The sequence below is a fragment of the Protopterus annectens genome, chromosome 5.part0 (genome assembly GCF_019279795.1).
Source record: "Protopterus annectens isolate FY-2018-M chromosome 5.part0, PAN1.0, whole genome shotgun sequence".
NCBI classification, from domain to species: domain Eukaryota; kingdom Metazoa; phylum Chordata; order Ceratodontiformes; family Protopteridae; genus Protopterus; species Protopterus annectens.
The window spans coordinates 735,229,451-735,248,563 of record NC_056735.1 but is presented as its reverse complement, the minus strand read 5'-3'; the positions used below and the strand labels follow the sequence as shown (position 1 = coordinate 735,248,563).

The 19,113-nt window shown below is 39.6% G+C and overlaps 1 protein-coding gene across 2 annotated transcripts in view; it reads right to left on the bottom strand.

Moving 5' to 3' along the window:
• DYNC2H1 (dynein cytoplasmic 2 heavy chain 1) overlaps positions 1 to 19,113 on the bottom strand; it is a 6,555,988-nt gene that overhangs the window by 2,844,411 nt on the left and 3,692,464 nt on the right. For both annotated transcript variants that reach the window (XM_044072582.1, XM_044072581.1), the window contains one exon: positions 9,636 to 9,749. In XM_044072582.1, the coding sequence (XP_043928517.1) occupies positions 9,636 to 9,749 (114 nt within the window). The remainder of the gene's footprint in view (positions 1 to 9,635; positions 9,750 to 19,113) is intronic.

The following is a 19,113-nucleotide window of genomic DNA, read 5'->3' as shown; positions in this document are numbered from 1 at the left end:
GAAATATTGGTAGTTTTCTACTATCTTAATAACATTGTATATTTTCTTGTTTATTAGCCAAAGGGATTATTATAGTATTAGCTAGATAATATCATTGTGATAAACAATATAAAGATGACATATGAATCTAAACATACAACAAAATGCAACATTCTTCATTAGTTTCTTGCATTACAGCAGCTGCCACCCAGTATGGCAAAAAAGAAATTTACTGAAAGGACAGTTTGTCCACTTAACTAGACTAGTGTCAGAGAAAGATGTTTTCTCAAGAGAAGCAGAATTTTTGAGTAATATGTTTCTAGCTAAGGGATATCCAAAAAGTATGATAATGAAAATTAGTCAAGATGTAGTAGTACAACAGAGCTGTAAATATGGCCCAGTTATGATAAAACCAGGACACATGGTTATATAAAACAATGGAAAGAAAAATGAGAGTTATTTGAGCTGTGTTTATAAAGAAGCAATGATGATTCGACATTGTCCAAGTGGACTGGTGAAAGAAATGATTAATAAAAATTGGAAGGTGATCTTAGACATGCATGGATTAAAAGAAAATCTGGGGTGTAACCCTTATTTTGTATACCAAAAGAGGTATGAACATAAAGAATATTTCTGAGAGATCTGCCAATACAACAGAGCATTGCAGTATCGTAAAATGTGGATCTTGTCCTAATGTAGATATGTCTATGATGAGGTTAACATATCCATAGGTGTGTTTCCGTGACTAATAACCAATAATAGGAAGTGATATATGTGACAACATGTCTCATATGTGCTTCATTCTATACTGGGAAAACTGATAACTTAAATCTAGAATTTACAAATATACTAATGCAATTAAAAATCATGATGAGAGAAATGCATTATTTAAACACTCAGTAAAATACAAGAATTTTAAATGTACTTTTATTTTTTATTCTGGAGAAAGCTCCACATTCTACTATTGGTGGATTATGGGGGGCCAAACTAGGGAGGTATTCTAGCAGATTTTATTAAATGCAACCCAATGCCCTTAGTTTGGAAAAAAAAATTCTATGAACAGTATTTTAATGTTGAAAGCCAATAAACTGTAAATGACATTGAAGGATATTTATAAGTAATTTTTAGGACTGTATTTATAATTACACAGCCTTTTATTTATGCAGTAGTAATTATAATTTATAATATACATATTTTAATATGATATTTATTTGTTTTTTTTTTGTTTAATAACGAATTGCAATAGTATCCAATAACACTGAATATTTACATAATGCTCTTCTTTTATATATTGTTATGGATGTAAGGAAATTAATTCTTGTTGGTTTACACTGAACTGCATCATTGCCATGGGGATTTAAATTTGTAGTCTTAGACTAGAGCACTAGTTCTGAAGAAGTTCTAGTTAGGGAACAAAAGCACTTAACTTGTATTCCTGTTTTGAAATAAAACTGTATTAGTATGGCTCACAGCATATTTGTGTTTTAATATTTCAAGACATCCTAGTTGTTCACTGGCCTTGTAGATTAGTTTGTCCTCCATGTAATGTGTTACTCTCATAAACCACTGCAGTTATGCCTGTAATTGCCACTACTGTGTAACTGTACCTAAACTGTGTACCCAGTACCGAGCACTTTTTCTTTGTTTTTTTATTTCAATAATTTATCCCTAGCATAGTTGTCTGTTGGCTTTGTAGATTTGTTTCTTCTCCATTTATTATGTCACTGCCCTAAACTGTTCTGGTTATACCAGCATTTTACATTTGCTATTACTACATAATGATACTTGACTAGTTTACCATAGCACTGAGCAGTTTTTCTTTTTTTTTCTTTATCCTTTTTAATACCTATACCTTGCTTAGTCATTCATTGGCTTTGTAGATTAGTTTTCACTACATTTACTATGCTACACTCCCACATTGTTCAAGCTGTACCTGCTTGGTGTCACCTGTGTTCTCATCTGTTGCATAATAATGTTCATTTGTTAATGTTTTATCATTGCTTTGCTGAACACTGATTCTCCTTCCATGTCCTCTTTTAATAACCTGTACAGCAAACAGACTACTGTTTTTGTGTCATGTTTTCTTTTCTTTTTTTCATTTTTAATACATTTTTTTTATTTTTCTCCATGTAAATTCTTTTTCCTGCAGGATCAAAATGGAGCAGACAGAGGTGGGGCAGCAGCCACAATAACGACTGCTGGGCCCCCAGTAGTTCCCAGGCTACCCTCTCTGCATGATGATGAAAGATGTCCTATGGAAGATGACTCTGCAGACTTATTGGAGGCTGCCACTGCTACTTCTCTGGAAAGTGACATAGGCTTCTCATTAGATGGTAGTGGAGAGGGGCCCTACAGGGTCATTTAACAAGATGTACGGCTGGCTGAGAAATGAAGTGAGCTGGCAGCTTGATGTTAGCAGTGGTACCTTGAAGCACCTTCTTAAGTAGTTGGCACAATTGTGTGGCTTAATGACCCTAACCACTGGGCCTCAAGAAGAGCGACCCACCCATGACATCAGTCATGGAGGTGACTGACCTCTGGGTGGATTCCATTCAGAGTTGATTTTGCAGGCCATCCTTAATTCATCTTATCTCCATCATGGTGTTCCTCATCTTTATGTGTCACACCTCATTTCCTGTAAGTCAGTCAGTCCTCCCCATCACCAGTTGCCTACCCTCTGTCAGTCTGCATACCGCCACTGTCTAATCCCCTTTTGTGTCAATTTCTCCCGCTAGCTTTCATCTGTGTTTTATGTTTGCATGCCTGCCCCTGTTGCTATCCCTCTTTGTTCCTTCCTTCCAAAACCTTTTCCATCTACTGAAAAAAAATATTCTTCCCCTGCCACCTTCCACTCTTCAATCCCCTTCCTATTCTACTTCTTTGTGTTCCTCTTACCTCTATTCTGTTTGCTCTTGGGCTGATCCTGAAAACAGTCTGTCTGAATTGAAATTCAATATTCTAAAATAAACAGTTCTTCCAAAATGGGTGAACAAGAAGAAAAAGTGAGTTTCTGAAAAAGAAACAATTACAGTCCTTGCCTCTCATTATTTTCTCCACATGTTCAGCATCCCCAGATTATACTGCAATATAGACAGTCTCAAGTGTTTCTTTTTTTTTTTTTTTGGTCATTGGCCTGTTTTGCTAGGATAAAAGGACTTAAATGATATTCAGACAGCCATAAAATGGATAGCTACAGTGAATGGCGTTTGTCTCAATAAAGTGGCACTCCTGAAGAAGTCATAGTTTGAGCTCTTGATGACCCTAAAGTGGAAATATGACCTCTCACTGACAAAAATTATGGAGATAGCAAATGGCTGAAGTTAAAACATTTAAGAAGGCTGTCACTGCTGAGGTAAGTGATAAAAAAGCTATCTGAAAGTCATTTTCTGGCAGGAGCTCAGTAGTACACTATGTGACAGATGAGTACAGCAGGGGCTTAAGATCTTTATTTAAAAGGCAGAGAAGAAAACCAAGGCCTGGATGGATTGATGTCTGATGACGATATCTTCCACTAGTCAAAAATGGGAATATGAAGACAAGGAAACTGTATGCACAGAAGTAAACTTTACTCTTGGTTTGCTAAATGGTGGTATTCAAAAGATGACCCCTTTCTGTGCTTCTTTTTCTTCAGTGAGGGTGCTATCAACTGCTGCTGCTTCTACTTCCTTATTGTTGTGATAATCCCTCACAGCCTTACAGCAATGAGTGAATATGATCTCATTCATGTCTTCATCCATGCCACAGCACAATGGGTTGTGACACTGATCACAGCAAAACAGAAAAAGACAGCTCAGACATCTGTGCTATTTCAGCAATTTGAAGGTGACACTTACAAGACTTGTGCTAGTGGTCATGGTGTCTTCTGCATGGTTGATGAATGGTGCTGGAAAAAAAGGGCAGAAGTAATGGTTTAAAACAAGACAGAATTTACAAACTAATAATGTAGTTCTACCCTTATTTTCATCAACAGCAGCAAGAAAGAACTGAAGAAAATGGTGTCAGTTTTCCTCTCAGAAAGCAAGGTGGTGATGACTATGATGAAATTGACGACTCTATTTCTGAAGGAAACCTCAGAGCCAAAAGGTACACCATGAAGTCAGCATTTTCAAATGGTGGAATGCATATCTCTCAACCTGTTAGATCAAGAAATCTGGACAAAGGCACAAATAATGGGGGGGGGCTATAAATAGGGGCACTTTTTAAATATTGCTCTTACAAAGTTAGAACATTGACAGAATAACAGGTTATGCATTAGCATGAATTTTCCGAAGGATATGTAGTCTGAAACTCAAATGTGTGTCATTATTTTCTGATTTCAGTCCTCAATGATTTGCCAGTCATTTCCCAGAAAATCGCAATTTTATGAGAAACAGACCAAAAATATGAGGCAAAAATCTGGACATTCTGCAAAAATCTGTACAGTTGATAGGTATGGTGGAATGTTCTATTCAATGGAATAAGCACCTGCTGGGAATATTTCAGATATACTAACTCAAGAAAAAAAATATCAATTCATCTCTCTCTCTTCATTCCTCTTATAACATATCATTGGAAATCTCTATGTCCAGTCCGCAGTGTTGCCCCAAAACAGTCTAAACATTGACACCATCCTCTTTCTTTTCTTGTGAAGACAGAAAATAATTAGTTACTTAATGTCACCATATGAATGAAAGTTTATACAATACCATGTGTATCCCCTTCACAGATAGCAATCGCAGGATTACACCTTCTTTCATTCATATACATGAATAAGCCTGTATCCTTTCACAACATCCCCAGAGTCATGTTTTTCTCACGGCATATCCCTAACACCACAAACACCTGACTTCTTTTCTAGTCATTCATAATACCGGAATAAGGAGGACAGAGCAACATCTTTTTTTTCCTGACAGCAAATACTGCAAAATGTTTCAGCAAATGTGCTCGGCTTGACTCCCCCCCCCCCCCCCCCACCAAAATTTAAAATATACTGACTCCAAGTACACAAATGTGGAGAAAAGGGAAATCTCCACTGCTGGCAAAAGTGCTTTCAGTGAAACATTTTCTCTGAGACTGCATTTGCTGAAACTGCCTAATTAAACGAGCAAATGACAGGCTCCCATAAAATTCTCCTGTACAGCCACTAATTTCTTTATGCTACCGTATGTTGTCCATTCAGTATCCAATGTCTTCCTGACTACTCTGAAAAACCAAGATGGCTACTAAATATTTCCTTGCTGATTACTTATCCCTTCCATAACACAAAAGTAGAACATTTTCTTGTCTGTAATCATGGTGTGGATGGTAGGAGAAATGGCGTAGGCATTATCCTGAAGGAACAGTATGTTAAGAGTGTTTTGGAGGTGAAAAAACGTGCCGGATAGAGTGATGTTTACGAAGCTGGAAATTGATGGTGTAATGATGAATGTTGTTAGTGCATATGCTTCACACGTTGGGTGTGCGATGGATGAGAAAAAAAAATTTTGGAGTGAGTTGGATGAAGTGGTGATGACTGTACTCAAGGGTGAGAGACTGGTGATTGGAGCAGATTTCAATGGGCATGTTGGTGAAGGGAACAGAGGGGATGAGGAAGTGATGGGTAGGTATGGTGTTAAGCAAAGGAATGCAGAAGGTCAGATGGTAGTGGATTTTGTGAAAAGGATGGACATGGCTGTGATGAATACGTATTTTAATAAGAGGGAGGAGCATAGGGTGACATACAAGAGTGGAGGAAAATGCACACAGGTGGATTATACCTTATGTAGAAGGGCCAGTCTGAAGGAGATTGGAGACTGTAAAGTGGTGGCAGGGGAAAGTGTAGTTAGGCAGTATAGGATGGTGGTTTGTAGGATGACACTGGTGATCAAGAAGAGGAGGATGAGTGTGAGGGCAGCACCAAGGATCAAATGGTAGAAACTGAAAAAGGGTAATTGTGAGGTGATGTTCAGGGAAGAGTTAAGACAGGCACTGGGTGGCAGTGAAGAGTTACCGAATAGCTGGGTAACTACAGCAGAGCTAGTAAGAGAGATGGCTAGAAAGGTGCTTGGTGTGACATCTGGAAAGAGGAAGGAGGACAAGGAGACCTGGTGGTTTAATGAAGAAGTACAGGAGAGTATACTGAGAAAGAGGTTGGCGAAGAAGAAGTGGGATTGTCAAAGAGATGAAGAAAGTAGACAAGAGTATAAGGAGATGAGGTGCATGGCAAAGAGAGAGGTGGCGAAGACTAAGGATAAGGCGTATGAAGAATTGAATAAAAGGTTGGACACTAAGGAGGGAGAAAAGGACCTGCACCGATTGGCTAGACAGAGGGCCCGAGCTAGTAAAGATGTGCAGCAGGTAAAGGTGATAAAGGATAATGAGGGAAACATACACGAGCGAGGAGAGTGTGTTGAGCAGATGGAAAGAGTAATTTGAGGGGTTGATAAATGAAGAAAATGAGAGGGAGAGAAGGTTGGATGATGTAGGGATAGGGAATCATGAAGTGCAGTGGATTGGCAAGGAGGAAGTAAGGATAGCTATGAAGAGGATGAAGAACGGAAAGGCTGTTGGTCCAGATGACATACCTGTGGAAGCATGGAGGTGTTTAGGTAAAATGGCAGTGGAGTTTTTAACTAGATTGTTTAATGAAATCTTGGAAAGTGAGAGGATGCCTGAGGAATGGAGAAAAAGTGTTTTGGTACCGATTTTTAAGAATAAGGGCGATGTGCAGAGCTGTAGTAACTACAGAGTGATTAAACTGATCAGTCACAGCATGAAGTTATGGGAAAGAGTAGAGGAAGTTAGGTTAAGAAGGGAGGTGATGATTAGTGATCAGCAGTATGGTTTCATGCCAGGAAAGCGCACTACAGATGCAATGTTTGCTCTGACAGTGTTGATGGAGAAGCACAGAGAAGGACAGAAGGAGATGCATTGTGTCTTTGTGGATTTAGAGAAAGCATATGACAGGGTGCTTAGAAAGGAGTTGTGGTATTGTATGAGGAAGTCGGTAGTGTCAGAGAAGTATGTAAAAGTGGCACAGGATATGTACGAGGGTAGTATGACAGCGGTGAGGTCTGCAGTGGGAGTGACAGATGCGTTTAAGGTGGAGGTGGGATTACATCAAGGATCAGCTCTGACCCCTTTCTTATTTGCAATGGTGATGGATAGGTTGACAGACGAGATCAGACAGGAGTCCCCGTGGACTATGATGTTTGCAGATGACATTGTGATCTGTAGTGAGAGTAGGGAACAGGTGGAGGAGACCCTGGTGAGGTGGAGATATGCTCTAGAGAGAAGAGGAATGAAGGTCAGCAGGTCTAAGACAGAATATGTGTGTGTGTGAATGAGAGGGAGGATAGAGGAATGGTGAGGATGCAGGGAGTAGAGGTGGCGAAGGTGAATGAGTTTAAGTACTTGGGATCAACAGTTCAGAGTAATGGTGAGTGTGGAAGAGAGGTGAAGAAGAGAGTACAGGCAGGATGGAGTGGGTGGAGAAGTGTGTCAGGAGTGGTTTGTGACAGACGAGTACCAGTAAGAGTGAAAAGGAAGGTCTACCAGAGGGTAGTGAGACCAGCTATGTTATATGGGTTGGAGACAGTGGCACTGACAAAAAGGTAGGAGTCAGAGCTTGACGTGGCAGAGTTGAAAATGTTAAGATTTGCACTGGGTGTGATGAGGATGGACAGGATTAAGAATAAGTATATTAGAGGGTCAGCCCAGGTTGGAAAGTTTGGAGACAAAGCCAGAGAGGCAAGATTACTTTGGTTTGGACATGAGCTGAGGAGGGATGCAGAGTATATTGGGAAAAAGATGCTACGGATGAAGCTGCCAGGTAACAGGAAAAGAGGGAGGCCTAAGATAAGGTTTATGGATGCGGTGAGAGAGGACATGCAGGTGGTTGTTGAGACAGAGCAAGATGCAGAGGACAGGAAGAAATGGAAACAGTTGATCTGCTGTGGCGACCCCTAACAGGAGCAGCTGAAAGAAGAAGAAGATACTCTCTGTACACTCATTTACACTATTACAAGTCACATACGTTTTATCAGTCTATATACAAAGATGTCCCAACTCAAATCTAAAGTTATTTACCTGCATGTCATGACCCATCTTGTAAAACTCTGCAATATTCACCAAAGGATGTAGTTTCCAGCAGGTTTAATATATCTATGGTTTAAAATTAAAAGCAACCACATTACTTGTCATACATCACTTATTAGGAAGCAAACTCAAGATGACAATAAAGGGTGATAGTTTGCTGGTAGGAAGAGGTTTGAAATTGCAGCAATGAGTGACAACTCTAAACTTTTTATACAGGAATAATGTGTACTTTGGCCACAGGAGTCTCACAGATGCAGATGTGGGTCCTGCATCAGTAACCATCAAAGCATAGAACTAATACTGGGGGATACCAGGTGCCAATGGGGCATTCAAAAGACCAGAGGATCCCACAAATGTCATACAGATCCTACATTACCACCAGAAGGAGGCTGAAGATGGAGAATGAACTCTGTCACAGAAGCATTGCACCTGTATCTAGACAGTCTTTAATTTTCTTTCCCATCAAAATGCTCTCAGATTTCAGGTACATAACTATTAAGCAGTAGAAATCATCTTTTTTAAACACCTTTATTGAATTATCACTTGTGACACAGGTACATTTATATTTATAAAAAAGTAATCTAATTGTATTACCAAGTTAAAATGAACAAACATTATGCTTCACATATACTGCTCTCTCTCTCTCTCTCTCTCTCTCTCTATATATATATATATATAAAAAAAAAAATCTAAGCAACATTACATAAATTATTCAATCAATTATTGCCCCTTTTTTAAAACAAGAAACCTCCTTATTAACCCATCACTTATGACATAAGCAGTCATACATTTATATAAATGAAAACAAACCACACCAACACAGAGTTGAAAGCATTTTACATCAGAAAGCATACTGACACACTCCCATTTGTAAACATTATACATCACTTATAATCTACCCAATCATTTTCAGTCAAACATTACACAGCTCATTTATGTTCTGCCTTCTTTTAAATCTCATTCCTCCGCTGTATGCATTATTCCCACAATTCCCATTTTTTTCCTATGTAATTTGCTCAACTTTTTCTAAAGATCTCAGTTCCAGTTGTTTTATCTCTGTTACTATAGTCACGATTTCTAATATAGTTGGTTTAGATTTCGATTTCCATTTTGCAGTAGAACTCATCCTGACTTAATAAGGCCTCAAGCAGTACATCATCAGAAGTATCTGTGTATGTTCTTTATAGCTATAGTGCCAGCGGAATAGAAATCAGAGCCTGAAAAAAATAACTCATGACAAAGTAAGTTAGAGTTTTGAGTTAACCATTGACCTTCTCAGACCCTCATGAGTGTGTGAAATAAGGCTAAATTAAAAAACAAGATTTATAGCTCAAAAATCTACTTCTACAAGCCTACAGTTAATTCACTTTTTAAGATTACTGCCACAGAAATCGACAAGTTAGTGTTTTTCAAAAACTCTGTTTAACTGCCACACTTTACAAAATCATACATTTATTTCTGTTAAACTGCATCCTAAAAGGCAATGCAAATATAATTAAAGCAACTGTATGTACTACTGATGAAAAAGTGACAAAAATGACAAGGTACCCAACGAACAGTGCTAGCAGAACTGTAATCTGTACAATGATAACAAAACTTACTGTAAGCAAAGTAATTGTAAAGGGGTCCTGTAAAACCATCTTGTGATGCTTGTTCCTTCAGAGGAGAAAGTAATGGTTCAAGTTCCTCCACTGTGAAAAGTCCTGCTACTTCACCTGCGGCAGAAATGGTTTATTAAATTTTATGACTGTAAATTTATTACAAAACACTCTTAGCTGTCATTTTATGAGCTACATGGAGAATTTCAAGGAGAACAGAAGATGATAGGAGCATATATATAATGTAACTTAACATAACACATTAGATATATAAAAAGTATAGTACTTAAAAAATATCAAGTACAACTCAACAATTTTAGAGAGAGCCCATTCTTTCTCTCTCTCACATACACAGTCTCTTCTGCTTTCACACACACACACAGTCTCCTCTGGTTTCATACTCATATTCACTCACACAAGCACAACTCTCAACCTCTTAGCACATAAAATCTGGACAAAGCCAAAAACGGACAAATTTTAAATATTGCTTTTTGTAAACTTAGAAAGTTGCTAGAATAAATGGTCTTGTATTACATTGCATTTTCTGGAGGATATAAAGCCTAAAACTCAAATGCCTGTCATTATTTAGTGAATTCACTCCTCGATCTGTCACAAAACTTCAGAAAAACAAAATTTTATGAGGAACAGACAAAAAAATATGAGGCAAAAAATCTGGACATTCTGTGAAAATTTGGACAGTTGAGAGCTATGAACAGAAGACCACTCTTTCTTGATCTGTCTCACACACACACAGTCTCCCCTGCTTTCATACATACATTCACTCACACAAGATCGCTCTTAGTCTCTCACACACACAATCTTCCTCTACTTTCATACATGCATTCACTCACACAAGATCACTCTCACTCTCTCGATCTCTCACACACAAAGTCTCCTCTGCTTTCATACACTCAGTCACTCACACATGCAGACAGAAACAAACACACTCATACATTTATTTTTTTTTTTACACTTGGTAAACAGCAAAAGCACTGCTTAGTGAGTATAAAGTAATGGCGGCTGCTGCTTTTTATAAGTCCGAGCTCCACAGCAGCTTGATATGCAGCCATGTAGTCGCAGACATTTTTTCAGAGGGAATTACTTGTACATTAATACCCTGCTGGAGAACGTTCGTTCTCCAATCAGTGGGCTGATGTATAGTTTGCCCATTCACTAAATACAAAATACAATCACCACTTTTTTCTCTGGGCTTCATCTAGCATTAAGAACAATGAGATTTTGTTATTCAGATTTTGCAGTTACTGAAGCAATCCCTGATCAAAATACACATTGGTTCATTTTTAAAATGGTAATTTTAACTTTGTGACCTCTACATGTGTTCAACAACATTATGCCCTTTCACCAGAAAAAAAAAAAAAAAAAAGATACAGCGCCGTCTCTCTCTCTCTCTGTGTATATATATATATATATATATATATATATATATATATATATATATATATAAATATAAATATACACACACACACATAAATGCATACACACATATATGCATATATATATATATATATATATATATATATATATACACACACACACACACACATATATTTACACACACACACACACATATATTCACACACACAAATATATATTTACACACACACACACACACACACACACACACACACACACACACACACTTGTATATATACATATATGTGAATATACTGGTGTTCAAGCCCAGTAGCAGTTCAGTTTCTCCAATTTGTATGTAGTCAATAAATTGAACTGCAGGCAGTTGTTAGCAAACCCTTCATTGTATTAAAAGCCTATGTTGCAGAATGTCTGTTTTGCCAAAACAGGTACATGGGTTGGTATTCGGGCTAGGGATGTGCATGTTAGTATTAGAATAAGAGCTAGCTAAGGGGACAGCTTTACTGCTGTGCATGTGTGGTTAACAGAGGACGAGTTTCTGGATTAGGGATTGCAAAGTATGTGCAGGTGTTTGCTGGTTAAAGTTAGAATTAGGGCTGCGTAAGGGAATAGTTTTAATGTTGTGAATGTTTGCATATCTACGTGTAGTATGTGTGAGTCTCTATTGTAGTGGCACTGTTAGTGTAAGGATTTTTTGTAAGGTAATGTGTAGGGATAGGGTTAGGAGCAGGAGGAAGGCTATGGTTACCACACGAGTAAGGTGGTGTGCAGGAAGGGGAAAAGCATGCCATAGAAATCTTTTTTTTTTTTTTTTTTTTTTTTTTTAAGCAGAACACCCTTAAGGTTTTATTTTATTCAAGTGAAAGAGGTAAAAAAGTTATGTTCATTCTTTCTCAACTGTTGGGTTCAGATCCGATCCTCGGATCCCACATGACTGCTTTTATCAGCTCGTGGAACACAGAAACTTTTGAGCTTCTCATTTACCCATAATGCCCTGGTCCCCTAACATTCCTCAGCATCTGCAGCTCAAATAAAGGAACTTTAGTTCCTACAGCATCTGTGAATCCTTCCAAAAGTCAATGGGGGGGGGGGGGGGTTGAAAGGATGGAAGTTGAGGAAGAATGAAAATGGGCAACAAAGATGGAATGTTATGGTGAGTGCATAACTTTTTTATCTAATGTTGTCATTTTCATTCACTCCTTCCTCAGTTGTTGGAACAGTGTCACCAGCTACTTATATCTCAGGAGGACTCTAAGGAAGGATAATGGCGAGCACCGCTGAGTCAAAGACTGCTCTTTCCCTAGAGAACAGATCCAATTTGTAATGAGCAATAAAGGTGTGAGAATAAGCCCAAGTAGCAGCTGCGCAAATATCATCCAATGAAGAGCTAGATAAAAAAAAAAGCTGAAGAAGTTGCCACAGACCTGGTGGAATGAGCTTTTGGTGGTTTTGGCAAAGATAAACCCAATTTTTCATAAACAAAGGAAATACAATCAGTTAACCATTTAGCCAATGATGTGCCCAATTTCGATTCTGAAAAGGAAACAAATAAGTGTTCTGACTTCTTCAAATTTTTGATTCTATATAGACAAAACCGTAACTGTCTGTGAACATCCAAAAGGTGTAACATATACTCCCCCTTTTTTTTTTGAGAAATTTGGAAAGAAAACTGGAAGGTTGATAGCCTGATTAATCCTAGATTCTGACACCACTTTAGGGAGAACAGATGGATTGGTTTCCAAGGACACCCTATCTTTACGAAAAATCAAATAAGGGGGCTTAAAAGACAGGGGCTAGAGTTCTGAAAATCTCCTAGCTGAGGTAATGACCACTAAAATTACAATGTTCCATGTTAAAAATTGTAGTTCACACTTGCTGACGGTTCAAACTGTGTCAAGGACTGTAATCATCATCATCCCCCTTTTTCCCATTTTTTTCTACATGAAGTTTGGGTATAATGTAAACTGTCGCCAACTCTGTTGTGTCAAGGATTGTAAAACAACGTTTAAATCTCACAGAGGAGTGGGGTCTTTTAAAGGTAGCTTAAGAAGAAAAGTCTCCCTTAGCAAAATTTTACAAAGTTTGGAAGAAGCTAAAGATGAGTTATTTACTCCTATATGAAAATTGGAAATGGCAGCTATTTGTACTTTGATGGTAAAACAGCTACCACTTTTACTGAAAACTGCAAATACAATATCAAGAACTTTAGGAACCAGTCTGAAAAGGGGTCTATGTCTTTTTGCTGCGCTCAAAAAACAAATCTTTTCCACTTACTTCTGAAAGTTTTCTGGTAGAAGCTTTATGGGAAGATAAAATAATGTGGTGGACAGGAGAAGACAGCCTGGGTTGTCTAGCAATCATTGGAAGTGGAGAAACCATGCGGTCAACTTTAGGCCTAGAATGTCCAGATGTGTTAGCTCTGCTGGAGATGCAGAAGGTCTGGAATTGGATCCAGAATCCATTGTGGGTGAAGTAGGCCAAAAAAGAGAAACCAAGACCTGACCTGACAAGGCCAGTAAGGGCAATGATGTTAACTCAACTCTTCAAACGAGAAACATTCTGAAGAAATTTGGGGAATAGAGGAAGTAACACACAAAGAAGACCAGGAGGCCAGTCGTGAAGTAGAGCATCCCTTGGTGATTCCCCCCAGTGGGGGGATCAGGGCAAAGAACCTGTTGCACTTGTTGTTGAGAAGAGATGCAAACAGACTGTAGCAAGTTTGTCCTCATCGGTGGAAAAATCCTTTCTGCAATCTTCAAACTGACGGACCACACATGAGGCATTAGAATGGATCTGCTTAACTTGTCTGCAGTCATGCTGTATTTCTTCAGAATGTGCATTGCTATCGGAAACCAACTGGATAAGATCACCCCTTGCCACATTCTCATAGCTTCTTGACACAGGGAGTAAGATTTGGTCCCCCCTGTTTATTGGTGCAACAGACCATTGACATATTGTTTCTAGATCACAACAGTCCCGGAGGGGAGAGTGTCTTGGAAGGCCTGCAACACTAGGAAGGCAGCTGTCATTTCCAGAACATTAACTGCATGTTGGCCTCCTCAGGAGACCATGTGCCTCAGACTCTCTTTCCCAAGAAGTGCCCTCCCACCTGATTTGGGAATAGTCCATGGTCACTTTGACCTTGTGCTGAGGAAGACCAAAAGGATGTCCTTCTTTCACTTGATATGAATGAATCCAGCACAAGATCACAGGATCACAGGAGGTTACTAGGCTTTCGGCCCAGAGGTCATTTCAAGCCTAGCTTTTTCATCCCAATGTAATACCATAGATATTCTAGTCGATACCCAGGACTGTATTCAGTACTAACTGTCCATGTCCAGGAAGGATGTGGGCACTATCCCCAACAATAATTTACAGTGCCCCATCCACTCATCCAAGTACCCTGTGAACAGTGTCACAGAGGTGCTCTGCTTACATGAACTGGCAACCTATTCCAAAGATGCAGCAGTCACTGGGAGACAAATCTGTCTCTCCAGCACATCCTATTCAAACAGCAGGCCATATTTAAGTCCCTGGAATGGATAGCTCTAGTCCCGTTTGATTTACGGATGTGCAGCAAATTCATTAGGTTTGAGTTCGAGATTGTTCTGTAAGCCAGGATTAAGTTTCTCCTAAGAAGTCTATATGATACTGAATATAGTGACAGGGACATTAACTGGTCTGTGTAAGGCACATGCTGGAGTCCCTTGATTTTCTTAAACAGAAATCACTGAGGTCCCTCCAATTGCTGTAAGTGCTTTGTACAGTAACTGCCAAAAGGGGCATTATGCTCAATTATGGGCCTGATTAGTGACGAGTATAGAAGGGTTATAACCTCCTTTGCTCTTGAGACGATGCCTTTGCTAATCAAGATTGCCTTCCTTACTACAGTAAACAAATGGTGGTCAAAGTTAAGGTCGCAGTCTACTTGTGATCCCAGATCTCATACCAGGTCGTAGGTACATAGGGTATTGCTGTTAATTTGATAGTGGGAAAGGAGGGAATGGAATGATGATGCATTTCTTTGTATTCAGTTGAGACCATGACTAAGACACCAGTCGTTGGTCTGCGTAAGACCCTCCTGAAGTATAGAGGTATAATTTGGGGATTCAGTAATTGCACACAGTTTGCAGTCGGCTTTTAACTTGGTCAGCCACAGCCCCTTAGTTATGGCCTGAACTTCTGAGACGTATATACCAAACAGTAGTGGAACCAGCACTGACCCTTGTGGCACTCAGCTGGTGACAGGTTTGCTGGTTGACATGGAGTCACCCACTTTGATAGAGTGTGACTGGTTTGTGAGCCAGTTGCCAACCCATCTTACAACAAAGGGGTTTACATTCAGTTTGCTAAGTTTACCGGTAATGCCTGAGTATGGGATTATGTCAAAAGCTTTTGCGAAGCAAGGTATGCTGTGTGCACAAATTTGCCCTCAATATCCCTGGTCACATTTTCAAAGAAATCCACCAGGTTTAACAGGAAGGATCTACCCTTGATGAAGCCAAACTGGGTCGGATCCAGGGTTTGGAGGTCACCTATGTCTTTATTTAGGACGTCCACGACAATACATTACATGGCTTTACAGATGCAGCTAGTCAGACTTATGGGTCTGTTGTTAAGCCACCTTTGTGGAGGGGATTAACTGCTGCTGTTCTCCATTCCACACGAATAGTTGAACAGGGTACTTAATGGTTATGCTACTTCATGTTCATTTGTTTAGAACACAGCCTGGGATACCGTCTGGTCCCATAGAGGCTGTGTTTTTTGCCTTAGATAAGGCTTTAATAACCTGCTCATTAGATATGCAGGGTGGGGGGGGGAGTTGGGGCCAAGGTTTGTGATAAGTTTGGAGGGAATAAGGGAGCATCATTTTCACCAAATCTGTCCACTAGAAGGTTTGTTATCAGTGTGTGTGTGTGTGTGTGTGTGTGTGTGTGTGTGTGAGATACTGTTAGTCACTAGTTTGGCACATGTGTAGGTCCTACCTTTTGGGCTACATACACAGTTGTAAAAGGCCTTATGGATATCCTTGGCTGCAACTGCTAACTTTTTCTCAAAGTTACCTTAGAGGATTTACATGTTGTCTTATTTGCCTGTTGAGGCTGAGAAGGGTGCTTTGCCATTGTTGGGGCCTCCCCTTAGTTTTCTTAGGCAGCAACTTTTTGCATTTGTTGTAAAGTATGTTGATGCTGGAAGTACACCAGGGCAGCTTGCTTTTACTTGGGGCTCTGGCTTTTATTGTCTCTGGAACAGCTGAGTCTATACACTTATGCAAGTGATTGTACAGGGATTTAGTGTAACCTTTGGTGTATTTACCACTGGAGCTTGGAAGGCATTTATACCTTCCCCTAGGAGGGTACAGTTTGCTTTAAGTTGTTTAGTCTGACTTCGCCCTTTATGAGTTGGTGCCAGTTCGAAGGCGACTGATTTGTGGTCAGACTTGACTAATGATGGCCTGACCTTTGCGGTGGTGCATCTGGTTGTTATGTTAATGAGGAGCAGATCAAGTATGTTTGTTCAAGTGCATATGAGTTAACAAAGTCAAGGAACTTTTGTGCTAGTGAGTTAGGGTTAGAGTAGGTCTCAGAGTTGATGGTGGGATAACTGAAACCCCCCATGATGAGCATGTCTGGCAATATTTGGAATGACTCCAGTTTGGTCAAGTAGGTCTTGTGCACATCATGATCCATGGAGTGGGATCTATAACAAGCTATGACTTGAATGGGAGCCTTACGCACAGTGACATGAACTTAGAGTAACTCCATGGAGTTGTCCAATCTAACTAATCGGGTGGTGAATTTATCCCTAATATAGATAGAAACATCACCTTTTTTGGTTCTCACATGTTCGTTTTGCTGTCTGAAGGTGTGGAAGGCATTGTAGCCTTGCACGGCTGGGGTATTCTCTGAGGCCTTGAACCAAGTTTCTGTGACTGCACACACATCTACATCCTCCTGTGCGAGAAGTGCTTCCCGGGTGTGCAATTTTTGGTTAAAGCTCCTATTGTTTAGCAGCATAACCCTTATTTTGTTATGGCTGGCAAATTTTCACATTGGCAATTTTGTTTTTGAGACCTTGCCTAAAAAAGGCACTATGGGGGAGGCAAGAGCCTTTTCCAGCACATGAACGCCTAGTCATGCCAGGTGCAAACCGTCTCTGGCAAAGCACTGAGTTTTCTCAATCATGTCATCCCAGGCTGACAGAAACTGGATCCCCTTTGAATGACACCAAAAACTAAGCCAATTACTGAAATTGATTGTTTTGTGCCTATACTGTGGCATCATTTTAGGGGAAGGTAATATGCTGCTCAGAGCTAGGGACATAACTGCCTGGGACACACTCGGAGAGCTCAATCATGTCTCTCTTCATATACTCCAGTGAGGTATGTCTCAAGTTGTTCACTCCAACATGAGCTATGATACAGTAATAATTGTACTTGTTGAGAGACCTGAGTGCATGCATGATCTAACGAATCCTGGCACCAGACAGGCAGCTGACCACTGCTGACCATGACTTTCTTCTTATCTGTCCTGCTGAGTGGGACATCCATATGTCTCACTGTGGAGTCTCCAATGACAAAACATTTTGTTTTTTGAGTTTTACGCCTGAAGGTCTTGGTAGGTGAGACACTGGAGTTGCTATGTCTTGGGTGCTGTGGGAACTGTATCAGTTGTTGCAGTCTTTTGTTTTGGAGGTCTCTGGTGTTTTGGCAAATTTTTTGAGAGAACTGCGGAAAATGTTGATTTATGTGTCGGGTACATACTATGTGTATGAGTAGTGGTACCATGTGCATGAGCAGTGGTGGGTGAGTTGACAACCTCTTCAGTGTTACTGTTTCAAGTGCGAGAGAGCAAGTATTCAAGATTCTTGGTGGAGTTACATCTCTTGCCTCTGTACTAGACTCAGTTATTAGTAGAGATTTGTCAACGTACATGAGGCAGTTGCTACACTGCCTTAAAAGACACATGGGTAGTCCAACTGTCCATAATACTAGGTTAGAAGAACTGTTATCACAAAGGGGGTGCTTTCAGGACTGATCTAGGAGGTGCACTGTAGATGGCTATTTCTGAGGGGGGTTTTGGGCTGGTAGTTTAATAGGTCACAGCTCACTAGCAATATTTGTTGGAGCATACTAAAGATGAGAACTACACTAATGTACTACAGCTGTATCCAAGGGAAAAATTGTTGAAATTATCTGTCCTGCTATACTGCACAACTGCTTGGCAGTGAGCAGTGTGAGCAATGTGCAAACAATCAGAAACCCGCTTAAATACCAGAAGCTAAAAACTTAAAAAATTTTTTTTAAAAAACTCAAAAGAACCAATGAGGGTGCTTACTCCAAGCCCTAGACCAATTACCCCCCACAAGACAGGTTCCAGTCAGCATTATTCTCTTACAGGGGAGCAGTAGGGCCCCTTCCAATCATAGATAGCTTGGAAAATGTGCTCAGAATACAACAGCCACTACAAACAGACTCAGATGCAGCAAACCTGTATCTGGACTATGCTACAGCTACTAGCTACACTAATTTAGGCAGGAAACACTACAAAAATTTTTTCAACAGCAGAAAAACAGGAAAGAGACACTACAGAATGTTATAACAGCAAACAAAGCTTTTATTTAAAGCACTGCTTGGCGGGAAAAAAGAACAAACTGAACAGATGCTTTGCAAATAGTGAAAAGTAGCAACAATTACTCTGCAAACAGTGAAAATAACAAAAAAAGCTTTGCAAACAATGAAAACTGCAACAGAATACTTTGTAACAGGCACAATAAGGCAAATAAATGCAATACAAACAGTGCAGTTTAGTTTACAATATTAAAATACAGTATTAAATAAGCAGAACACAAAAAGTGCAGTAAATAGTATAATCAAGCAAAAAAAAAAAAAAAAATCAAGCAACTTATCGTTTAGCTCAGGAGCCTCTAGTCATCTGGTATCTCAGCTCAGAGTTGTGGCTGGTAGACCACCTCATTTCAGCTTGGATTAAACAGGCAGGAACCCGCACAAACATGAAACTTAAATACCAAAAGCTAAAAACTTAAAAAAAAAAAAAAAAAAAAATTGAAAAACTCAAAGAACCAA